The 21,000-nt window shown below is 41.1% G+C and overlaps 1 protein-coding gene across 1 annotated transcript in view; it reads left to right on the forward strand.

Moving 5' to 3' along the window:
- Nucleotides 1-21,000, forward strand: part of LOC126203265 (uncharacterized) — a 276,975-nt gene that overhangs the window by 155,298 nt on the left and 100,677 nt on the right. Inside the window, exons 5-6 of the mRNA XM_049937520.1 lie at nucleotides 14,838-15,114; nucleotides 18,023-18,148. Coding sequence (XP_049793477.1) covers nucleotides 14,838-15,114; nucleotides 18,023-18,148 — 403 coding nt within the window. The remainder of the gene's footprint in view (nucleotides 1-14,837; nucleotides 15,115-18,022; nucleotides 18,149-21,000) is intronic.

Consider the following 21,000-nt stretch of genomic DNA (forward strand, 5'->3'; position numbering starts at 1 on the left):
TGTACGACACTGGTGACGGCATGTGCGTCACATGACAGGAACAAGTCGTCGCCCCACCTAACGTACACACTTGGCGAATGGGTAAAAAGATTCTTCTACCTTTCCCGATTTAGGTTATCTTGTGGATGTGATAATCACTCCCAAAAAAGTGATGAAGACATAAGAGTGTGTCACACAAATTGCAACAAATGAATGCAACAGTTTCACAGTCGCACAGTTTTCTCTGTGCTCTGTCAAAACATATGTATTTAAGGTTTTCAAATTTTTCCGTGTGTAGACCGTCAAATCCTGCATATGTCCAAGCAAATCTGAACATGTCCTGGAATTTTGGAGAGCGAAATTGATTATGTGTGAGTGCCTGAACTTTGATAATTGTCTGAAAATAAAAATGTAAAATTTGTACTGGAGGGAAGACTTGAACCAAGGACCTCATATTTCGCAGCTGCTCACGCTAACCACGAGACCACCGCGCTCCCGTGCCCACCTTGTCCTTGGTGTTGCATATGTTGGCCATGGACTACTCAGTTTGTATATTTTGCTTATTTTTTCATAGTTCCACACATCTTCTTCCTGTTTTCTCGATTGATCTGTATTCAGTTTTTCAAGGCCTATCCACTGTGCCAAATTATAACTAAATCTGAGGGGGGTGCGATGGGGAGGTTCCCTTGTTAGTGACACAGTTGCTCGTGTGATTGCTAAAGAGCACATGACTATGATCTGACAAAAATTCTGTAATATTTTAATTTAGATAAATGACTGGATCGGGACTGGCAATGACTTAAGGGGAAACTATACTTTTAAAGTTGACTGGTAAAATCAATTATATTCTGAAAATTTTTTACTTTATTGATAAAGATCTACAATCCATTACACGGGAAAATTGAAAACATTACAAATCTGGGTCAATTGGTGCTGACGAATCACAAAAGTAAAGATTGGAACAAATTCAGATTAACATCTCAGAAAACTGACTTTACTATGCGCATGCCAATAAAAATAATAAAATTTACCATACAATAGGTGGATGGCTTAATTACTCTGTTGATTTTTCATTATATTAACAGTTATTCATTTGTTCATCATCATCTCATTCCATGGTATCATTTAGCTCTGCGGCTGATCACAATTATTCAGTTCCATATAGTTCTGCACTGTGACTTTAACAACTACTAACTATAAACTTCGTTGTACCGGCGACAGGCTGTGCTACACTGTAGCAGCGAGCGACTGTTCTCACCTGCGACTCTATTACAGCTATCTTTTAACAGGGCCAAAGATATTTTATGTCTCAGGCAGCGCCTGTGAATTGTCGTTCTAGCAAGTGAGCAATATATCGAGATTACATTTACTCCAGCGGGGTGGTGAACCCCTTACATAGTCACTGTTTTGTTAATTACCTTACACTAACGATTATGTTTCATTTTGTTGTCATTCTGAAAGGTTTCGTTTTAAAGATGTGATGTTACTTTTAAACTTTTTGGAAATTTGTGGTAAGTTCCTATGGGATGAAACTGCTGACGTCATTGGACCCTAGGCTTACACACTACATACTCTAACTTAAACTAACTTACGCTAAGGACAACACAAACACCCATGCCCGAGGTAGCACTCGAACCTCCGACGGGGGGATCCGCGCGAACCGTGACAAGCCGCCCTAGACAACGCTGCTAAACTTTTTATTCTGGCTTTTGCACAGTTGTGTACCTTTTACTTTGTCAGGCCAGGAGCTTCTCGTCATTACTCTTTACATGTTTTATGTGCATTTTAAGTATGAATCTAATTCCACATGTTTTATGCCAGTTCATGTTTTATTATCCGACGCTCCTGCTGCCATATGAAGTAATTTTAATTAATGACTACGCATACTGCACTTTAACTATCAAATTTACGATACTGGTTACTCATGTACCCTAGCCCCAGCGCCCTCTGCTGGCCTCAGTTATTTGTATAAATAGGGCTACTGGACGCATCTAGGCAATCACCAGCACTTACTATCTATCTACCTACATAAACAGATTTGGCATTGATAGCGAGATCCGAATATTTTATAGTATGTATGGGTGGCATGCATGGCTGCTCATCATATAAACAGTTTTTTATTTTTCTTATGTATCACTAGGCCTGTTGCAGATTTTGCTTCAGCTAACTGAACGTAGCTGGTTACACCACTGTTTTTTATTTATAATAGATCTGAAGATGGCAGTAACCGAAGCCTGTAATTGTGACTTGGACAGTTAATGTGATCAAGATGGACCATTACAAATAAAATACGATACCATAGCGTGATCGCAGACTCATTTTCAGACTACGCCTTTAATTGATAAAGCCTTTACAGCCATTCTCCTTGCCACAATTTCTATTTAAACGAATTAAGTCGAGTTGTAATGAACCTGATTTGAAACGTGTTATTTGGCTACCTCAGGTGATACAACTTTCCGATTTTCTCATTGCAGTTCATGTCAACAATAGCACTAATCACTACGAATATTATACTTCACATTTCTGTCCATGTTTTAAGCAGACTCGGTAGGTTTCGCTGCTGATGCAGGTCGCATAAACGCAGCGCTTTGTTCTTCAGAAAGTGTTTTTATACGATTTCTTATATTTTGTGTATCATTAATACAAATTGACAGCACATCTGTTCTCTTATCTCATTACACATTTTTTCAATCCCTTCTTGATCTACAGAGCTACTTGGTATATAAACTTCTACTACTGCGGTAGCTACCACAATCTGTTACCTATGCTGTTCATTGCAGCTTACCCGTGCTCTTATTTTCTTTTTCCTTATTAGATCTAGCCCTTTTTGATTCTGTATTTATAAACCTTTACTCGCATGACCATTAGTCCTGTTAATCCTGCTACTGAACTTCACAAATCCCCACTATATCTAACATCAACATATCCATTTTTCTTTTCATATTTTCTAACCCACCTACGTTAAGGGATCTAACATTCCATGCTCCGATCTGTAGAATGTCAATTTTCTTTTCCCTGATGTCATTATCCTCCTGAGTACTCCACACCCAAAAACCCAAATGGAGGCTATTTTCCCTCTCGAATATTTTACCCAAGGAGAAGAGCTGCATATCTTTAGGTAAGAATAACGTCTGTAGTTTCCATTGTTTTCAGCTGTTGGCAGTACCAGCACAGCAAGGTCATGCTGGCTAATGTTACAAGACCAGATTAGTCAATCATCCAGACTGTAGCCTCTGCAACTATTGGAAAAGCAGCTGCCCCTCTTTGGGAGCCACATGTTTTTCTGGCCTCTCTTCATATACCAGTCCACGCAGTTGCACATACAGTATAGATATCTGTATCCTGAAGTTCTCAAGCCCATCCATCTCTGCAAGGTCCATGGTTCATGAGGAACTGTGATAACTAATCTACAAAAACACGTTTTAAACCAGTTTCTGAATTAAAGGCTTATTACACAACTTCTAAGGATTATTATTTGATTGTAAAAAAATTTTCTATACATTTTATGATTTAATGAATTTATGGGACAAAATTGAAAATTGGGATCAGTAAGGTATTCGGCAATCTTCATTAACGTAATTACTAAGAAATACAGTTTTTAAAGTAGAACTAATAGCTGAGATTCATGTCAATGCACAAATTTAATACTTAGTTTGTATTTTATGCCAGTTCATAGTAATACATTACAAGTAGAATTCCTGTATTTGATCCTTTATTTTCCCTCTAAAAATCGTGGTCGATATGCCATCAATTAGATGCAAATTTGTAGTAAGGCCTAATGGGACAAACTGGTGAGGTCATTGGTCAGGTCATCGGTCTCTAAGTCTACCCACTACTTAATCTAACTTACGCTAAGGACAACACACACACCCATGTTAGATGTTATTGATCTTAAGATATCTTGTACTTTTCCTGCAGTATCTTGTTAACAAATTAAGTTAAGTGAAAATGTTTTTGACAGCTTCAGGAGCTTGTCTTACAACATGAAGTAGGAGTTTTACTAATGCTGATTTGGATTTCATGAGGTACAGAAGAAAGTGGCTTTTCGTGAAACTGAACTCTATTCAAACAGCCAAAGTTTCATTAACCATTCTTTCAAAAGTGTCAGCCATCTAGCCAACTGATGTATCATGCATTTGAGTGGAACCATCGAAATTTGAAGTGTAGGAACAGGTGGTTGGGAGAAGAATGTTGACAATCCCATAGAACGTATGTAAGTCTACGTTCTTAACAGTTACTAGAGGAACGTTACCACAATATTAAAATAAAGTAAAGGAAAAGAAAACACCATGATCAGGCCCTGAAGACCACATCTCCCATTTAAAAAGCTGTAGAAGCTCTCGGGTACGTTAGGTCGTGAAAAAATAAAACTTTTGCGCTACGTTTTCCCTGACGCTTGTTTGTAACACCCACCTTAACTTTGTCAGTGTTTGGCAATAGCCCTCTGAGTTAACTTTTGTGCCGCGCTCAAGAAAATCAACGAGAATCATTCCCTTCGAGTCCCAAAACACAGTAGCCATTATGTTGCTTCTAGCAGTGTTTGTAAACACCTCCTTGGTTTCTTGGGAGAATTTGTATCCCCCCAGGCTATCGACTACCTTTTTGTTTTACTGTTGACATGCTTCATCCAAGTCTCATCCCCAGTTACGACACGATTCATAATTTTGTTACCATTTTTCTCGTAATCTTCGAGGAAGGTCAGTGTTGCAGCCCTCCTCAGTCACAAGGCTAAGCTATAAAATAAATAAAAATAAAATGGAATAAAATATTAATGATTAATTATTCTGTATGTATGATGATTGGTTGTAATTGGTATTTGCTTATCTGGAACGTGGACGTTTAATTATTCGGTATCAGACGCTTGACAATGGCTATTTGGAAAAGGCAATGTAACTCGTAGTTGACCGTGAAAGAAAACTGAAATAATCGGACTTCGTAATTAAATCGTTTCCAAAGACTGCTGCGGTAGGTACGGACTCATGATCTAATCTCAATATTACAATGATTTGCCAGCCATGCCAATACGTCGTACAGAGGTGATTGTCTACTAAACATAAAAAGTTACACAGTTAGTTAAATCAGATATATTCAATGAAATAGCCTACAGTTCATAATCCTACTTACTTTTATAAATATAAATTCATTACAGAATCGAGTGCCTAGTGTGGTTGCAACTCGCAGTATTCTTCTATAACATGAAAATATGGCGGTGTGCCAGACAATAAAATAAAATACGTGCTTCTCGCACCACTTCTACCTGAGCTCTCTCTTCTCTTAATCAAACATAAGAGTAACGTAATTATTCTTTTGTCTTTATCAGCGACACAGCGCTGCAGTTGTGTGCCATAGGCTTTATTTATTAGTCACTGATTATTTATTTAATTAATATTTCGCGTTTCCGCGGAAACTCACGCTCGGCATGCAAATGTGCCTTTATATTGCCCCCTGAATTGCGAGGCGAAAGGACACACCTGCAGGCGAGCAATTCACCTAAAGGCACAAGAAAATCTAAGTTATCTACAACTATTCACATGACTTACATTACACACATTATACACATTATATACAAAATTTGAATGACGCGGGTGCGCCGTAAAAGTTCTTATGTTGGCAGATAGAGTGCGCGCATGCGCAGAAGCGTCTGTGTGACTCCGGCAGTGCCGTTATATCATACAGTTAGATCATGCGGCACAGTAATGCAGTTCATATTGTTCGTGTGCGCGCGTATCTTAGTCGTTGCACAAAGAAAATATTCAACCAAGATTACATATGAAGACTACATTCTATAACAGGTAACTTAGTTTTAAATTTACAATATTTGTTATATCACAATACAACTCAGATTGTTGAATGTTCTTAGTTACATAGTATTGTTTTGAAATACTTCAAAGAAAAATGTCCGTATGTTTCAGGTGCGTCGACCTATTTCACATCGTGTCGTTATTACAGTTCATATTCATCTGCTGCACAATAATTTTTTCACAGGTTAGTATCATCGTTGTATAACAACGTGATTAAAACATAAGCGTGTCCATTTTCATTTCCATTATAGTCGTTGTGATGCAGTTCGTTATGACAAAAAGGCATTGTTTATTACAGATCTGACGTGACCCGTTAGTAATTGGTCCACGTGCAGTTCGTTTTTTACATTCCGTGGAAGCTTGGTTGCAGAACCTCGGATGGCACATAGCTGGCGTGGATCCTTGGACAGTCCAGGTAAGAGTGTCCGTCACGTTTCGAGAACATTTCATTCCCTGAAGTTCCAACCAAAATTCTTCCACCCGTCGTGTTGTTTTCTGGACAGGCACTTTGTGTCCGTTTAATCCAGTTAACATCTTGAAGTTAGGTACTGTAGTATTGTCACTAGACGATGCACGAATTATGCACTTCACATTTTCAGTTTTTTGCTGTATATAGCTCACCTAAATGTTCGTAGTTATTAATCAAAGAAATGGTTCATCGCGTTTACATAGGTACGATGCATAATGAATGTCATTAACAGTTTCTTTCTCATAGGTTTCTGCGTAGTTGCAGAGTTAGTAATGTTCATTAATGTCCGTGAACAATGGTTCACTATGCAATGTCCTTTTGGCACTCGTTTTGTTCAAATTTCTTTTACATAGTAACAGTTACATTATACATCATTGAAAGAGAAGCAAAAAATATATATATATAAGTAATCATACATACACACGTCACATATTTTCATAGCATAAACATAATACAGTTGCACATAAACATGTTTACATCATTATTACATAGCTATGGGTTATTACATTGTGTCACATTTGATTACATGAATTGCAGATAATTACGTCCTCTTTAAGGGTTTTGCTGGGATTTTATCGATGTTTATTTTGTGATGTCATCTGAAATTAAGATAGGTTAGACACAACATTCATTACATCAGTAGGCAAGACCAGGCATTTTCACTACTCAATAAATATTCAAAATAGTAAGAGAGAAAATGTTTGATTCCTCGCGTTTTGTGCGTGTGTGTATAGTGTCTGTGTGGCCTTGACTACTGATAGATGCTTTTCGTGTTGAGAGATGTGCGTCTAATCTATTTCTCAAAGTAAAAGTTCGCTTCACAGATGACGTCTGTCGGTTCGTCAGGTGTCATACCAAGTCAGTGATACCTACAATCACAAATGTTCCGTGAAAAAATTAATATATCATTCACTGCTACGTAAACATAAATTTTATTTTAATATTCCGTCTTCCAGGTGGTGGCGCGCGCTGAAAGAAGAGTTCTTCTGCCTTCAACTGCGTCACTGGAACCGCTGAAATGAAAATTTCTATACTACTTACTATCTGTGTTGTAGCAACAGAGTTTTTTTTTTTTTTTTTTTTTTTTTTTTGGAGTTGCTTAGCAATGTTTTGATGGATGTGACTTTGACATTATTCCGCATGAAATGCTCTAAGATCTCGGTGTGCGTATAGCCCAATAATTTTGTTAGTTCTACGATGTTGTAACAAATACGCACCAGGATGCGGTATGTTAACAATTATATAAGGTCCTTCATATAGCAGACGCCACTTAGCGTTGCATCATTTGAGTGCTACAGATTTATGATGAGTACGAAGTAGTACAAGCATCCCTACCTCGAATTTTTGTTTTCTTTTTATTATGTTTCTGTGATGTTTGTTTCGTATCTGTGCGTGATGTGTCAGCGTAGTCAAAACTTCTTTTATTTTCTGTTCAGGTGTGATTTCCTTGTCTGACAACTTAGGTAATGGTTCTATCCACTGATCGTTCTGTTTGCAATTGAACATGATCTCGTTAGGTGTGTAATTTGTATCGTAAATATTTAAGTTATTGTGTACATCTTCGAAAAGACTTAGGTAGGACACCCAATTAGTATGTTTTGATGAAATATAGGTCCTCATGAATCGGTTTAATTCTCGGAAAAGTCTCTCAGTCGCGTTACATTGTGGACTAAACTTTGAAATAGATATACTTCTAATGTTATTGTCCTTCAAGAAATTTCTCCATTTGTACCCAGAGTAGTATGCTGCATTATCTGACAGAATTGCTTTTGGTTTTCCCACGTGCGTCAGGTAATCACTTGAGAATCTTCGTATAATAGCACTTGCAGTGGCGGATTTTAAAGCATAAAGTTTTACATGTTTAGAAAATATATCGTAAAAAGCCAAGATATATTTGACGCCTCCAGAGCTTGCTGGATGCGGTCCACTGATGTCAGTACACAGAATTTCTAGGGGTTTACTGGGTAAAATAGAATGTAAGTCTGTCTTTGTGGATAAATTCTGAGGTTTTGATTTTTGACATATGACACATGTTTTCAGTTCCCTGTAAATTTTTCTTCTCATATTGCTAAAATAACAGTATGTGCTGAGCTTTGCTAAACACTTCTTCGTCCCATAATGACCCCAAACTAAGTGTGTGTGCCAAATTAGATTACGTTCAGACTCTTTGGGAATGCATACACACCAGTTAGTAGCATTTGAATGTCGGCGATAAAATAACACATCATTGTGTAACTTGTAATACTTAGTCAAAGGATGATTGTGTTTTTCTACCAGTAATGTTATTATCTTATACCAGTGAGGATCAGATTTTTGTAATTTAGCCATGTTTCTGCACATATCAATATAATATTGGTGATACTGCTTGTCTTGCATTAAGAGAATCCTGTAGTCATTTATATTTTCTAAGTCACTGTTGGTTTCATTCATACCTTGTGGAAGTCTAGACAAAGCGTCGGCAATGGTGTTGTCCTTACCTTTTATGTACTTAATTTCAAAAGAGTAGTTCTGAAGTGTAACTGCCCATCGTGATAGTCTAGGATGTACAAGTTTACAAGTTAACAAAAATGTCAGGGCCTGGTGGTCGGTATAAATTACTGTATGTTTTCCAAATAAATAATAATTGAATTTCTTGAATGCCCATACTATGGAAAGTGTTTCTAACTCAGTAGTGGAGTATGTACGCTCGCATTCAGATAGAGTACGACTCGCAAACCCAATAATTCTTATCTGTTCCTTATCTTTATTCTTTACAACTTGAAATAAGCAACATCCCAAACCAGTACGTGAAGCGTCACAAGTCATACAAAAATCTAAATTGAAATCTGGATGGCTCAATAAGTTTGCATTCACTAAAGCATGTTTAATTGTATTAAAGTCATTCTGGCACTGTTCCGACCAGATCCAAACTTGATTCTTTCTGAGTAGATTTAGCAGATGTTTACTGTTCAAAAGTGGTTGTGGTAAAAAACGTCTGAAAAATGAACATAGCCCAAGGAATGATTTTAACTGCTTTTTAGTTCGAGGACTAGGAAAGTTTCTGATAGCATCTAATTTACTGGGATCAGGACGTATGCCCTGTGAATTAATGATATGTCCTAAATATTTTATCTCACTGCAACCAAACTTTGATTTTCTAAGATTGGCTGTGACTCCAGCTTGTGCAAATTTTTCTAAAATTCTTTGAAGTGTGTCAAGGTGTTCATTCCAAGACTGTGTAGCTATCAGTATATCATCAACATAGTGTGTGACTGTCTCAACTAAATCATCGCCAAGCACGGTATCCAGGGCTGTAATGAATACCCCAGAACTGACATTCAGTCCGAAAGGTAGAACACAAAACTGATAGGTTCGCCCCCCGAACATAAATGCAGTATATTTCCGAGAATCAGGAGTGATACTCACCTGCCAAAATGAATTCACGAGATCTATTGTGGAAAAATACCTTGCATCTAGAAATTTCTGTAATTGCTCTTCTAAATTTTCGGGTTTTGTGTGAACTGGTAAAATTATTTCATTAATTGCTCGTGCGTCTAACACTAACCTAATGCTTCCATTTGATTTTTTGACAACAAGTAGAGGACTACAGTAAGGTGAGGTGGATGGTTCAATGACCTCCCAGTCTAACATTTGTTTTAATTCTTGCCACACAGCAGGTCGTTGAGATAACGGTACGTTATATGTCTTGTGGTAGAAGATCTTGTGAGGCTTAACTTCAATCTTGTACGCATACGTGTTGATAACACCTATTCGTTTGGCAAAAATTTGTAAATATTTGGATAACACTTCCTGTAGTTTTATACGTTCATGTGCACTGAGAGCTGTAGCTTCATTTATCTTATGATCAAGCAATGTTTTCAAGTCCATTAGCTCTGTGTCGAATGAGTGTGTGTGCGTGTCTTGAATGTCATTGTCAAGTACTAACTGAACCTTGTACCCTGTACAGTGTTTGTCATGCTTTAGAGTTCTCCTGTCCAAATCAATAATAATTACACTGCCTCTATCATTTAAAATACATTTACCTTTGGAGAAGTCTATAATGCAGTCCTTCTCGCTCATAATATCTATTCCTAATATGCAATTTGTCACAAGGTTTTGTACAACCAGGAATGGCCATTGTACGGTTCCATTACCTATTTTAATGTTTACAAAAACTTGCTTCGTAACCCTACATGACTTATTACCTAGTGCAGTAGTTTTTTACAGTTTTGGGCAGGAAACTCAGGCACAGGTTCCAATTCACACATCTTTTTATAGAAATTAAAAGACAAAACGCTCACAGCTGCACCTGTATCTAGAATAATAGTAGTTGGAATCCCACCTACTACACCAGTGGTAGATGCTAAAACAATTTCATTTGTGTTTGAACGACATTGTGTACTGTCTTGTAAAAGTTCATCTGATATATTGTTATTGTGGTTGTATCTTATAAATAAAACAGGTAATTTTTGTTTAGAATTATTCGGCATATCATTATTCTGATGTTCAACTGTGGTGCCAAATAACTGATTAACATTGAAGTCGCCCCCCAAGAATTCCTCAGCCACGACCTGGGGCATAGAAGTGACTGTTTCTAGTTTGTTGGATTAGCATTTGTACTAGGTACTGACACAGATTGAGGTTGTGTGTCAGGTGTCATTTCTATTATATTCACATTCGGATATTGCCTATTGTGATCTCCAAACTTTTGCGGTTGTTGTTGCTGTTGCGCATTATAACTTACCTGTCGGTCATAAGGTATGCTCCAATTTTGTCCTGGTGGCTGCTGTGGTAAAGCAGTGTTTGAATGAAAGTACTGATCGTTACGAGTCCAGCCTTGACGCTGTCTTGGCTCGTAGTTATTATTATTGCTGTTTCTGTTTGTGTTTTTGTTGTTGCCTATGTATCCGTTGTTACCGTTGTAGTTATTACCGCGGTGCCTTTTGTATGGATTGCCGCATGAAGTGTTATTACTGTTGTAACTATTGTTTGTATTGGAATACGCGTGTTGATTTTGATTTCCGTATTGAGACGGCATGTGAGTTTGCTGTTTTTGTTGTACCGCGTATCCAACTGTGGGCGCGCCAGAATTGAGTTGGCAAGCCTGCATGTTTTGCATTCCACTAGTGTAAACATTGTGGCTGCTGTTTTGCCGCGCGAAGCGCTGATCTTCAAGTAACATGTCAACCGAATCTAAAGCTGTTAAAAAATAATCTGAATCGTCATCCGGGATATGTAGGAGTTTTTCTTTAATGTTGAAAGGCAATTTGGCCTTCAACGCACGGAGTATATCGCGTGTTGCGACTGGTTCGTCTAAAAAGTGTCCCATGTTCAAGTATTTTTCAAAATATCGGCGTAAGTTGCCATTTTTACTGTTAAAAGTTTCAGGTTCTAGAATTTGTCTTCTGAGTCGCTCCTGGACGGATTGCGACCAGAATTTGTTCAGAAAAGCACGCTCAAACTCACTGTACGTGGTACATACGTCAGCTTGACTGTATGCCCAGACAGCTGCATCGCCTTGGATGTAACCGACAATATATGAAATCTTTTTCCGGTCACTCCAAGTGCGTGGAAATGCGTTACTAAAAGATTTAAGAAAAATCACCGGATGAATGGTTCGTTTTTCTGGGATAAAAATCTGAAATTGCCTGTGTTTCATTAAGCTTTCTTCTTCCTTCGCATTGTGATATGGATTTGTTCCACTGTAATTACTGCAATGTTCAGCTGGCGAGTAATTACGATAATGTTGCTGTGGTTTACCATGATAATAGCTTGTGTTTGTGTTTGCACCTCGTGGTATGTGTTGTAGTCGTGGTGTGTTTTGTTCTTGTGTGTTTGTCGTGTGCGGTATGTGTGTGTTATACTCGAATGTATATTGGTTCCTGAACTGTACATTTTGACTGATATTTTCGTTACATTCAGACTGTGGTCGATCGGTGAATTGTGTCATTGGTCCAGTGACGGATTGTACTGCGTCACTGATCAGCTGTTTGTTATTAGTAATGTATTGCGCTACGGAGTCGTGCACAATTGTTGGTAAATTTTCACGTAGGCGGGGTCAGGGATTTTCTCTGCCTCGTGATGGCTGGGTGTTGTGTGCTGTCCTTAGGTTAGTTAGGTTTAAGTAGTTCTAAGTTCTAGGGGACTTATGACCACAGCAGTTGAGTCCCATAGTGCTCAGAGCCATTTGAACCATTTTTTTTTCACGTAGGCATCTATCAAAATGTTTGTCTTTGTTCACTACCCAATCATGAAATTCTTTATTAATGTTTTGAAAATGAGCTGTAGCATCAGATTGTAAGATGTCAGTCAGGTGTTGTTCAACATTGTCAAATTTATTCTGTACGTCAGTAATTCGTTTTTCAAGGTTGTCGTGTACTGAAGGATATGTTTGAATTTGTTCAGTAAGAACTTCACACGTGACATTAAGATTTTTTACTTGTGTCTGTAAAAGTGCTACGTCAGTTGTAGTCTTTTCTTGTGTCGTATTAAGCTGGGAAACTTTAGTACTGAGTTCAGTCATCTGTTTGGTCAGTGTGGCGTCTATAAGTTCCACACGTTTACATAAAGTGTCATTACTCGTCTTGAGTGCTATGAGGTCAGATTTAATTTCGTCATTTTGTGTCTGTAAGGTTGCCATGTTTTCGGCGTTCTATTTCATTATCATTTGTAACATGTCGGCAATGTTTACCGTTTGCAACGTCTGTGCCCCCGCCGCGTCATTAGACGTGACGTCACGCATTAACATGGGCTCTGACTGAGACTTTGAAATTTTTGTGGTGAACGGCCTATTGTCAAAATTTCCGTCAACACTTGCGTCAATGTTTGATAAATCGTCACTACCGGTTGCTGTCGTAAAGTCATTTTCTAACATTTGTCTCTCGTCCGAGTCGGATTGTGTCTGAATAGTACGTCTTTGCTGTTCCATTTTTGCGTATTGATTTCTAGTCATTACCATGCCACACGTGATTTATGTTTCAAGAAAATATTTGACACTGATTTTAAAATGAAATGCAGTTGAGCATGAATCGCTCGTAGCAACAATGGCTGTCCCGTTAATTTAAAATATAAACTGAATTTGAGATTATTGGTAATGGCTGCTGGCCATGTTACATCATATCGTACAGAAGTCGGCCATATTGTACACTCGTGTATTGGTATTGTTGGATACGTTATTGTTTAGGAAAAAGTGCTAAGAATGAAATTTGTTACTGAAAACTGTTATGCGCGAAAGAAACACTACAGAATTTACTGAAAAGCTAATACACTGAATTATACGTCTGGTCAAGCCTGCTAATGCAAAGATGCTGTGTCTTACCTTATTTTGCTGGAAGCTTCATTGCGTCTTCCGGCAAAACTTTAGAATTGGAAAATATCTTCAGATTTTCATTATCTCTCATACATTCACGTCCAGGTCCAGAAAGTTGATTTTTGACATGAAATAAAAAGAACAATGTAACAAATGACAAAATAACAAGTCCGACACGCAGTCGCCAATATAAAATAAATAAAAATAAAATGGAATAAAATATTAATGATTAATTATTCTGTATGTATGATGATTGGTTGTAATTGGTATTTGCTTATCTGGAACGTGGACGTTTAATTATTCGGTATCAGACGCTTGACAATGGCTATTTGGAAAAGGCAATGTAACTCGTAGTTGACCGTGAAAGAAAACTGAAATAATCGGACTTCGTAATTAAATCGTTTCCAAAGACTGCTGCGGTAGGTACGGACTCATGATCTAATCTCAATATTACAATGATTTGCCAGCCATGCCAATACGTCGTACAGAGGTGATTGTCTACTAAACATAAAAAGTTACACAGTTAGTTAAATCAGATATATTCAATGAAATAGCCTACAGTTCATAATCCTACTTACTTTTATAAATATAAATTCATTACAGAATCGAGTGCCTAGTGTGGTTGCAACTCGCAGTATTCTTCTATAACATGAAAATATGGCGGTGTGCCAGACAATAAAATAAAATACGTGCTTCTCGCACCACTTCTACCTGAGCTCTCTCTTCTCTTAATCAAACATAAGAGTAACGTAATTATTCTTTTGTCTTTATCAGCGACACAGCGCTGCAGTTGTGTGCCATAGGCTTTATTTATTAGTCACTGATTATTTATTTAATTAATATTTCGCGTTTCCGCGGAAACTCACGCTCGGCATGCAAATGTGCCTTTATAAAGCCATCACTGTGGTCCTCATCATAAATATTGGTATGGTTGTGTATAAAATCAGCGCACTATTGCCACAGTTGACTTTCACTCATTATTCCTTTTCCGTACATGTAACAAAGGTTGCGATAAAGTTCCGATGGCTTGCAGCTTCTTTCCCAACAGAAACTTAATGAGACAAGGTACGTCACAAACGACGGGACTTTCTATTGCAGCGCGCAAACACGTCACAGACAGCAAAGTAGTAGAGACACAGAACACACGCTGCCAACACTGGATCCGTACTGAGTGTAGGAACGTTATGGGACCAGAATGGCGGCTGCAGCCCCACCCACCTACGCGATAGACCCACTGTTACTTTCTGGATAATCCTCGTAAGTTAGCGATAGCTGATGTGCATTTCGTTGTTTGGCGCAGTGTGAGGAGAACGAACACGTAGTGGTGCTGCCTGCTGGTAGGCGGTACCGGCTGCTGGCCGATGGCGGCGCTGCTGTGGAGGATGGGGAATCCCCAGAAGGGAGACACCTGTCAGCCCACCAGTACTGCGCAGACGCGGAGCATTTCCTGTACTGCAAGAGCAGGGTGGCCAACCCCAGCAGCGGCGAGCGCACCAGGCGCGTCGTCTACGTCTGTCTGCTGGTGCTGGGCACAGCCTTTCTGCTCGCCACTATCGCCATTTACTCCTGCTTCCCAGGTAACGATCAACAGTGACTACCTAACCTAAACAGTCCCAACTATTGCTCTGTGTACATTTAGTATTCGAATGTTTGCTTTTAAAGTCCTATGTCATATATTTACTTTCATGGCATGCACTACACATTTTAAATAATGACTAAAGCAATGTGGTGATTTAAACCATTTTAACCCCCCCTTCGTGAAGATGGTCCAAGACCGTAACCGGTAGAATTAGGGTTTAAAATTAAAAAAACTAGTCATGGTTCAAATATGCATTTTATACAGTTAACAGGTTCCAAAAACGTATTAATCATTTTATAGTTTCCACATAGTTCGTGAAGTAACTTGAAACCAGCAAAATAGTTCGCATCACTGTAGAACTTTGTCTGTGAATTCACAAGCTTAAATTGTACAGAAACCAGATGGCAGTCGAGGGGTATGAAAGGGAAGCAGTGGTTGGGAAGAGACTGAGACAGGGTTGCAGCCTCTCCCCGATGTTATTCAATCTGTATATTGAGCAACCAGTAAAGGCAATAAAGGAAAAATTCGGAGTAGGAATTAAAATCCATGGAGAAGAAATGAAAACTTTGAAGTTCGCCGATGACATTGCAATTCTGTCAGAGACAGCATAGGACCTGGAAGAGCTGCTGAACGGAATGGACAGTGTCTTGAAAGGAGGATATAAGATGAACATCAACAAAAGCAAAACGAGGATAATGGATTGTAGTCGAATTAAATCAGGTGATGCTGTGCGAATTAGATTAGGAAATGAGACGCTTAAAGTAGTAAATGAGTTTTGCTAGTTGTAGAGATGATATAAACTGTAGACAGGCAATGCAAGGAAAGCGTTTCTGAAGAAAAGAAATTTGTTAACATCTAGTATAGATTTAAGTTGTTGTGGGGCATGGATGGTCGAAGCTGGGACTCCAGATGGCCTAGCTGAAGTCGGGACCCACCGTGCCATATTTCGTCAGGGGGCCAAGCAAGTTCAACAGCGTCAAGGGGCAGTGCAGAATGATACAGTGGTATTCGGAAGCGTTTCTTTATTCACATAATTCACAGTACTCCGATGGGTGCAGTGTAGGGTCGGCGTGCCGCCCACAGCATTGTCCTGCGAGTCCAGCTGGCTCAGGACCTCCTGGTATGCTGACACCGCTGCTCATCAAGACCACTCAGCTGGAAATCAGCCAGGCTCGCCCCGGTCGCCGCCCGCTGATGCGTCACGTCTTGTGTCGTGTAGCTGCCTGTGATTCCGGCGACCGCTACAGTCCCTGGTCCTCGCCGCCCTGTGCCCCTTTTGGCCTGCTCTGTCTGACCATGGGACAAACGTGGACGTACTGGTCACCCATGACCCTCGGCCACTGCTGCTACCAGGACAGGACCGGACTCGAACCAGCGCCCTCCTGGACGCAGTGCTGCAGTTTGCCACTAGTGATGCTTGCTGGATGACAACACCTGCCACTGTCTCTGGCGTTGCTTCAGTGCTGCCACGCCTCCCACAGCATACGCATCGCCTGGACCCAGGTACGCCAGATGGGAAGTGAATGTGGCCCATCCTGGACCCATTGCAGACTGCTGTCACTGCCCTCCTTCAGGCAGACTGTGCAGTCTCCAAGTACCTCTCTGCCATTCTGTCTGGCCCTGGTGTTGTGTCCCAGGAGGCGGAATACAGCCCGAAGAAGTACATGGAAATAAAGAACAGATTTACATTGAATATTTACAACATTATTGCACAGACTGGCTCCTATAAGTGTAGACCAGCACTGGTCCGACCTCACTCTTGACTGACCTGGCACACTTCCTTTCTGATGTAGTGTCAGAGAGAGACAGAAACTATAGCAGTCACTTACACATCGCCCTCCTGGCTCTGGCCTAGCGCCCCGCCTCATACATCGCAATAACTTCCAACAACGCTGCGGGTTTTCCTGCCTTGTTGTTGCACTACTCAGAACAACTCGTACGTGCAATACGCCGCTGCAGCTCCATGCCTTGTTTAGTTTGCCTGGCCTACTAGCTGCCGACTGTTACCACATACGGCCAGCGGCCCTAGACATCATCGCCCAACCGCGCCTTTAGTGAATTTTAACAAAACTCCCCTTTCCTGTGACCAAGACTAATTCTAGAGCTGCAAAGTGTCAGGAAGTCGTTTCTGAAAGTATTTATATGGAGTGTAGCCATGTATGGAAGTAAAACGTGGACGATAAATAGTTTAGACAAGAAGAGAATAGAAGCTTTCGAAATGTGGTGCTACAAAAGAATGCTGAAGATTAGATGGGTAGATCACATAACTAATGAGGAGGTGTTGAATAGAACTGGGGAGAAGAGAAATTTGTGGCACAACTTGACTAGAAGAAGGGATTGGTTGGTAGGACATGTTCTGAGGCATCAAAGGATCACCAATTTAGTATTGGAGGGCAGTGTCGAGGGTAGAAATCGTAGAGGGAGGCCAAAAGATGATTACACTAAGCAGATTCCGAAGGATGTAGGTTGCAGTAGGTACTGGGAGATGAAGGAGCTTGCACAGGATAGAGTAGCATGCAGAGCTGCATCAAATCAGTCTCTGGACTGAAGATCACAACAACAACAACATTTCTCTGAATGGCTGTTTCTTGCCTGTCATGCTAAAGTTGTGTACTGTGTACTTATGCAAACTTATTATTATTATTATTATATTAAACAAATGATGTATTTATTGTAATTTTTATTAAAATCGTAGGTGTCTGCGTAACATTAAAATGTCAGGCGACCACAAGTACGATTTTTGAGGGAGGCTGCAAAATACTATGATCTCCTCTCCCCAGAACCGCTGGGTTCACACTTGCTCTGAAGGGATAGTGCCAAATGATGGTGCGCTTGCTGTGAGCTGCGCTGTAGTCTTCTGCCATTTTACAAGATGGATAATCCCTCGCCACGCTGTATTGTTCCAGTGCTGCTGAGCCGGGTCTTGTCTCGTGCCCTGGTAGCACACTGCTGCTCTCTGGTGGCGGCCTACGTCACTGCCGCCGTACTGCACGCTGCCTCGCATATCCCGCACCCTGCCTGCACCATCACAGGTAGGATGAGCTGCTCCAACACTGAACCACAGTATGCGAAACCGAGTATTAAAAATGATGGTTCTGAGTTATTTAATTAATTTATATTCCATTTGTTGCGAACTGCCATTGCTTACAGTGGTGGTTGTGGAATGCTGCCCAGTCGTCTCGTATAGGGTGCCTAAAGGATGCTGTGTTCTTGGAATGCTGTACAAAAATTCTAGCAAATAACATTAGTAGTTTTATTACGAAAAAGAAGAATGACAAGACTTGTAGCCGGCCGGAGTGGCCGAGCGGTTCTAGGCGCTACAGTCTGGAACCGAGTGACCGCTACGGTCGCAGGTTCGAATCCTGCCTCGGGCATGGATGTGTGTGATGTCCTTAGGTTAGTTAGGTTTAACTAGTTCTAAGTTCTAGGGGACTAATGACCTCAGCAGTTGAGTCCCATAGTGCTCAGAGCCATTTGAACCATTTACAACTGTGCGAATACTGTCCCAATACTGAGCAGCCGAGGCTGGCAGGAGTGGCGCTTATATTCTCTTCTTGCTGATGTCACTCCTGTCGTGGTGCGGTCCTAATCAGAGAATCATTGGCCGACATCGTTTCACAGGCTTCTCTTGAGTTCTTCATCTTCCTTCCGCCGCTTGTGGTATGCCAGAACATTGCTCCCCCCCCCCTCCCCCCAAAGCGACGGACCGTCGTGGTGTAGGGAGTGCGACCACGGCGGGGGAGGCACGAGTGTGGACGCATCGCCCAGCCGGAATCTGTGCCTCCAGGGGACGTCAAGCTTCCGGCCGTACCCTGCAATCCGGCCTGCACACTGGCGGAAACGTCCCCCGGAAAACCACCAGAAGGGTACGCGTCCACCTCCTGCTGCCACGAACCAGATGAAGGCGGCGACTACTGCGGTGTGGGCAGGTCCAGCTCCATCGCTAGGGCGAGAGGAAGCGGAGGAGGCGAAGGCTCCGTCTCCGTGGGGTCATCCCGTGGTGTAGTGAGGTCACCCGCTAGTGGTTGCTGTGGCCACGCTGTCCTCTGGACCCGAGAATCTGGGGGAAGAGACTGAAGGATCATCGTGTACTTGACAGAGGCGAAGTTGATTTTGATGGCGGCGCTGCAAGCCATCTGGACCTGAAAGAAGATACGTGCAAGCGTCTAGTCGACGGACGATCTCGCTTCACGCCCGCCGTCTGCTGTCGCTAAAAACCGTGTAAAAGACAATATCATGTGGCGCGAAGCGATACTTCCGGCCTCCCTTCGGCGCCGGATGCTGAGGAGGGTTGAGCTGTGCCCGATGGCAGCGGCCGTGAAGCAATTCCGCCGGCGATGGTCCATGTCGTGGGTGCGAATGATATGAGGCGATAAACTGTTTCAATGCTTGATCCCTGGTGTGTGCGGAGCTAAGTTTGTCTGTCTGCTGCTTGAAGGTTCTAACAAAACGTTCCGCTTCGGCGTTTGACTGTGGATGGAACGGTGCACTAGTTAGATGCTGTATGCCATCATGTTCACTGTATGTTTCAGATTCATTTGATGTGAACTGAGGGCCGTTGTTTGACACTATTACTTCAGGTAAACCTTCGAGACAAAAAATCGATACCAACACCTGAATTGTGCTACTTGAGTTGTCGAGGTCATTGGCACAGCAAAAGGAAACTTGCTGTACGAGTCAACTAAAATCAACCAACAGGTGTTCCAAAATGATCCCGCAAGGGCTATGTGCACACGTTGCCATGGCGATTGTGATTTAGGCCAAGGAGAGAATTTTTGTGCTGGAGCGGACCGATTTTCCGCACATGCGTGTCACTGTGACGTTATCGGTTCTATTTGGGCGTCCATACCCTGCCAAGTACAGTGTCGACGCGCTGTTTCGTACAATCCCCCAGTGTCCTTGGTGAAGTAACTGCAACACTCCTTTTGCAATGCTTTAGGGATCAACACACGTGACTCTCTACTGTCATTTTGAACAAGAAGCGTCGAAGTCTGTATCAGGGCCAATCGGAAGACGTGAAAGTGCGTCCGCATTACCATGTTGAACTGTCGGACGGTACACAATCACGTACTGGAACTGAGACAACAACAAAGCCCCTCTGCTATTTTTGGGCAGTCCTTACAGGAACCGGTTTCGTCGGATGAAACAAGGACTGCAAAGGCTTGTGGTACGTTACCAGAACAGAACTGTAATTTTCTTCCTGTTTTATTATTTCATAGAAATGAGAGACAAATGAAGCATTGCACATTATTGTTATGCCACATTGTACAAGTATTTTCAGATAACGGTTGGTGCTATTCTGCAACACAACAAATGTCTGTCGACGACAGTGACAAACTACCGTATACACCAAGCGGAGGCAGCCTTCTACACTGCTACAAGCCACGACACGTGCCAACAATGAGATTAGTGTCTCAGCAGTGCTGTACCAATTCCTGTGCCATGTATTTGCTGCTCGTTTCTGTAGGCATTGTTATAAAAATAGCTCTGATAGCTTTTCCCATTTTCTATGATAACGCAGTATTTCAAACCAACGCATATTTTACGAACGAAAGTTACATCGTCTTTTTTCTTCAAAAAGATTTATTTAAAAACGCGAAGTTTTAGGACCTCTATTAGAGGCAATTCATTTTTTTTTACTTATCTGATGGCAAAAGTAAAAAACACACCTGGTATTGTTGTTGTTGTTGTGGTCTTCAGTCCTGAGACTGGTTCGATGCAGCTCTCCATGCTACTCTATCCTGTGCAAGCTGCTTCATCTCCCAGTACCTACTGCAACCTACATCCTTCGGAATCTGCTTGGTGTATTCATCTCTTGGTCTCCCTCTACGAGTTTTACCATCCACGCTGCCCTCCAGTACTAAATTGGTGATCCCTTGATGCC

This window comes from Schistocerca nitens, chromosome 9 (assembly GCF_023898315.1).
Source record: "Schistocerca nitens isolate TAMUIC-IGC-003100 chromosome 9, iqSchNite1.1, whole genome shotgun sequence".
Classification (NCBI taxonomy): domain Eukaryota; kingdom Metazoa; phylum Arthropoda; class Insecta; order Orthoptera; family Acrididae; genus Schistocerca; species Schistocerca nitens.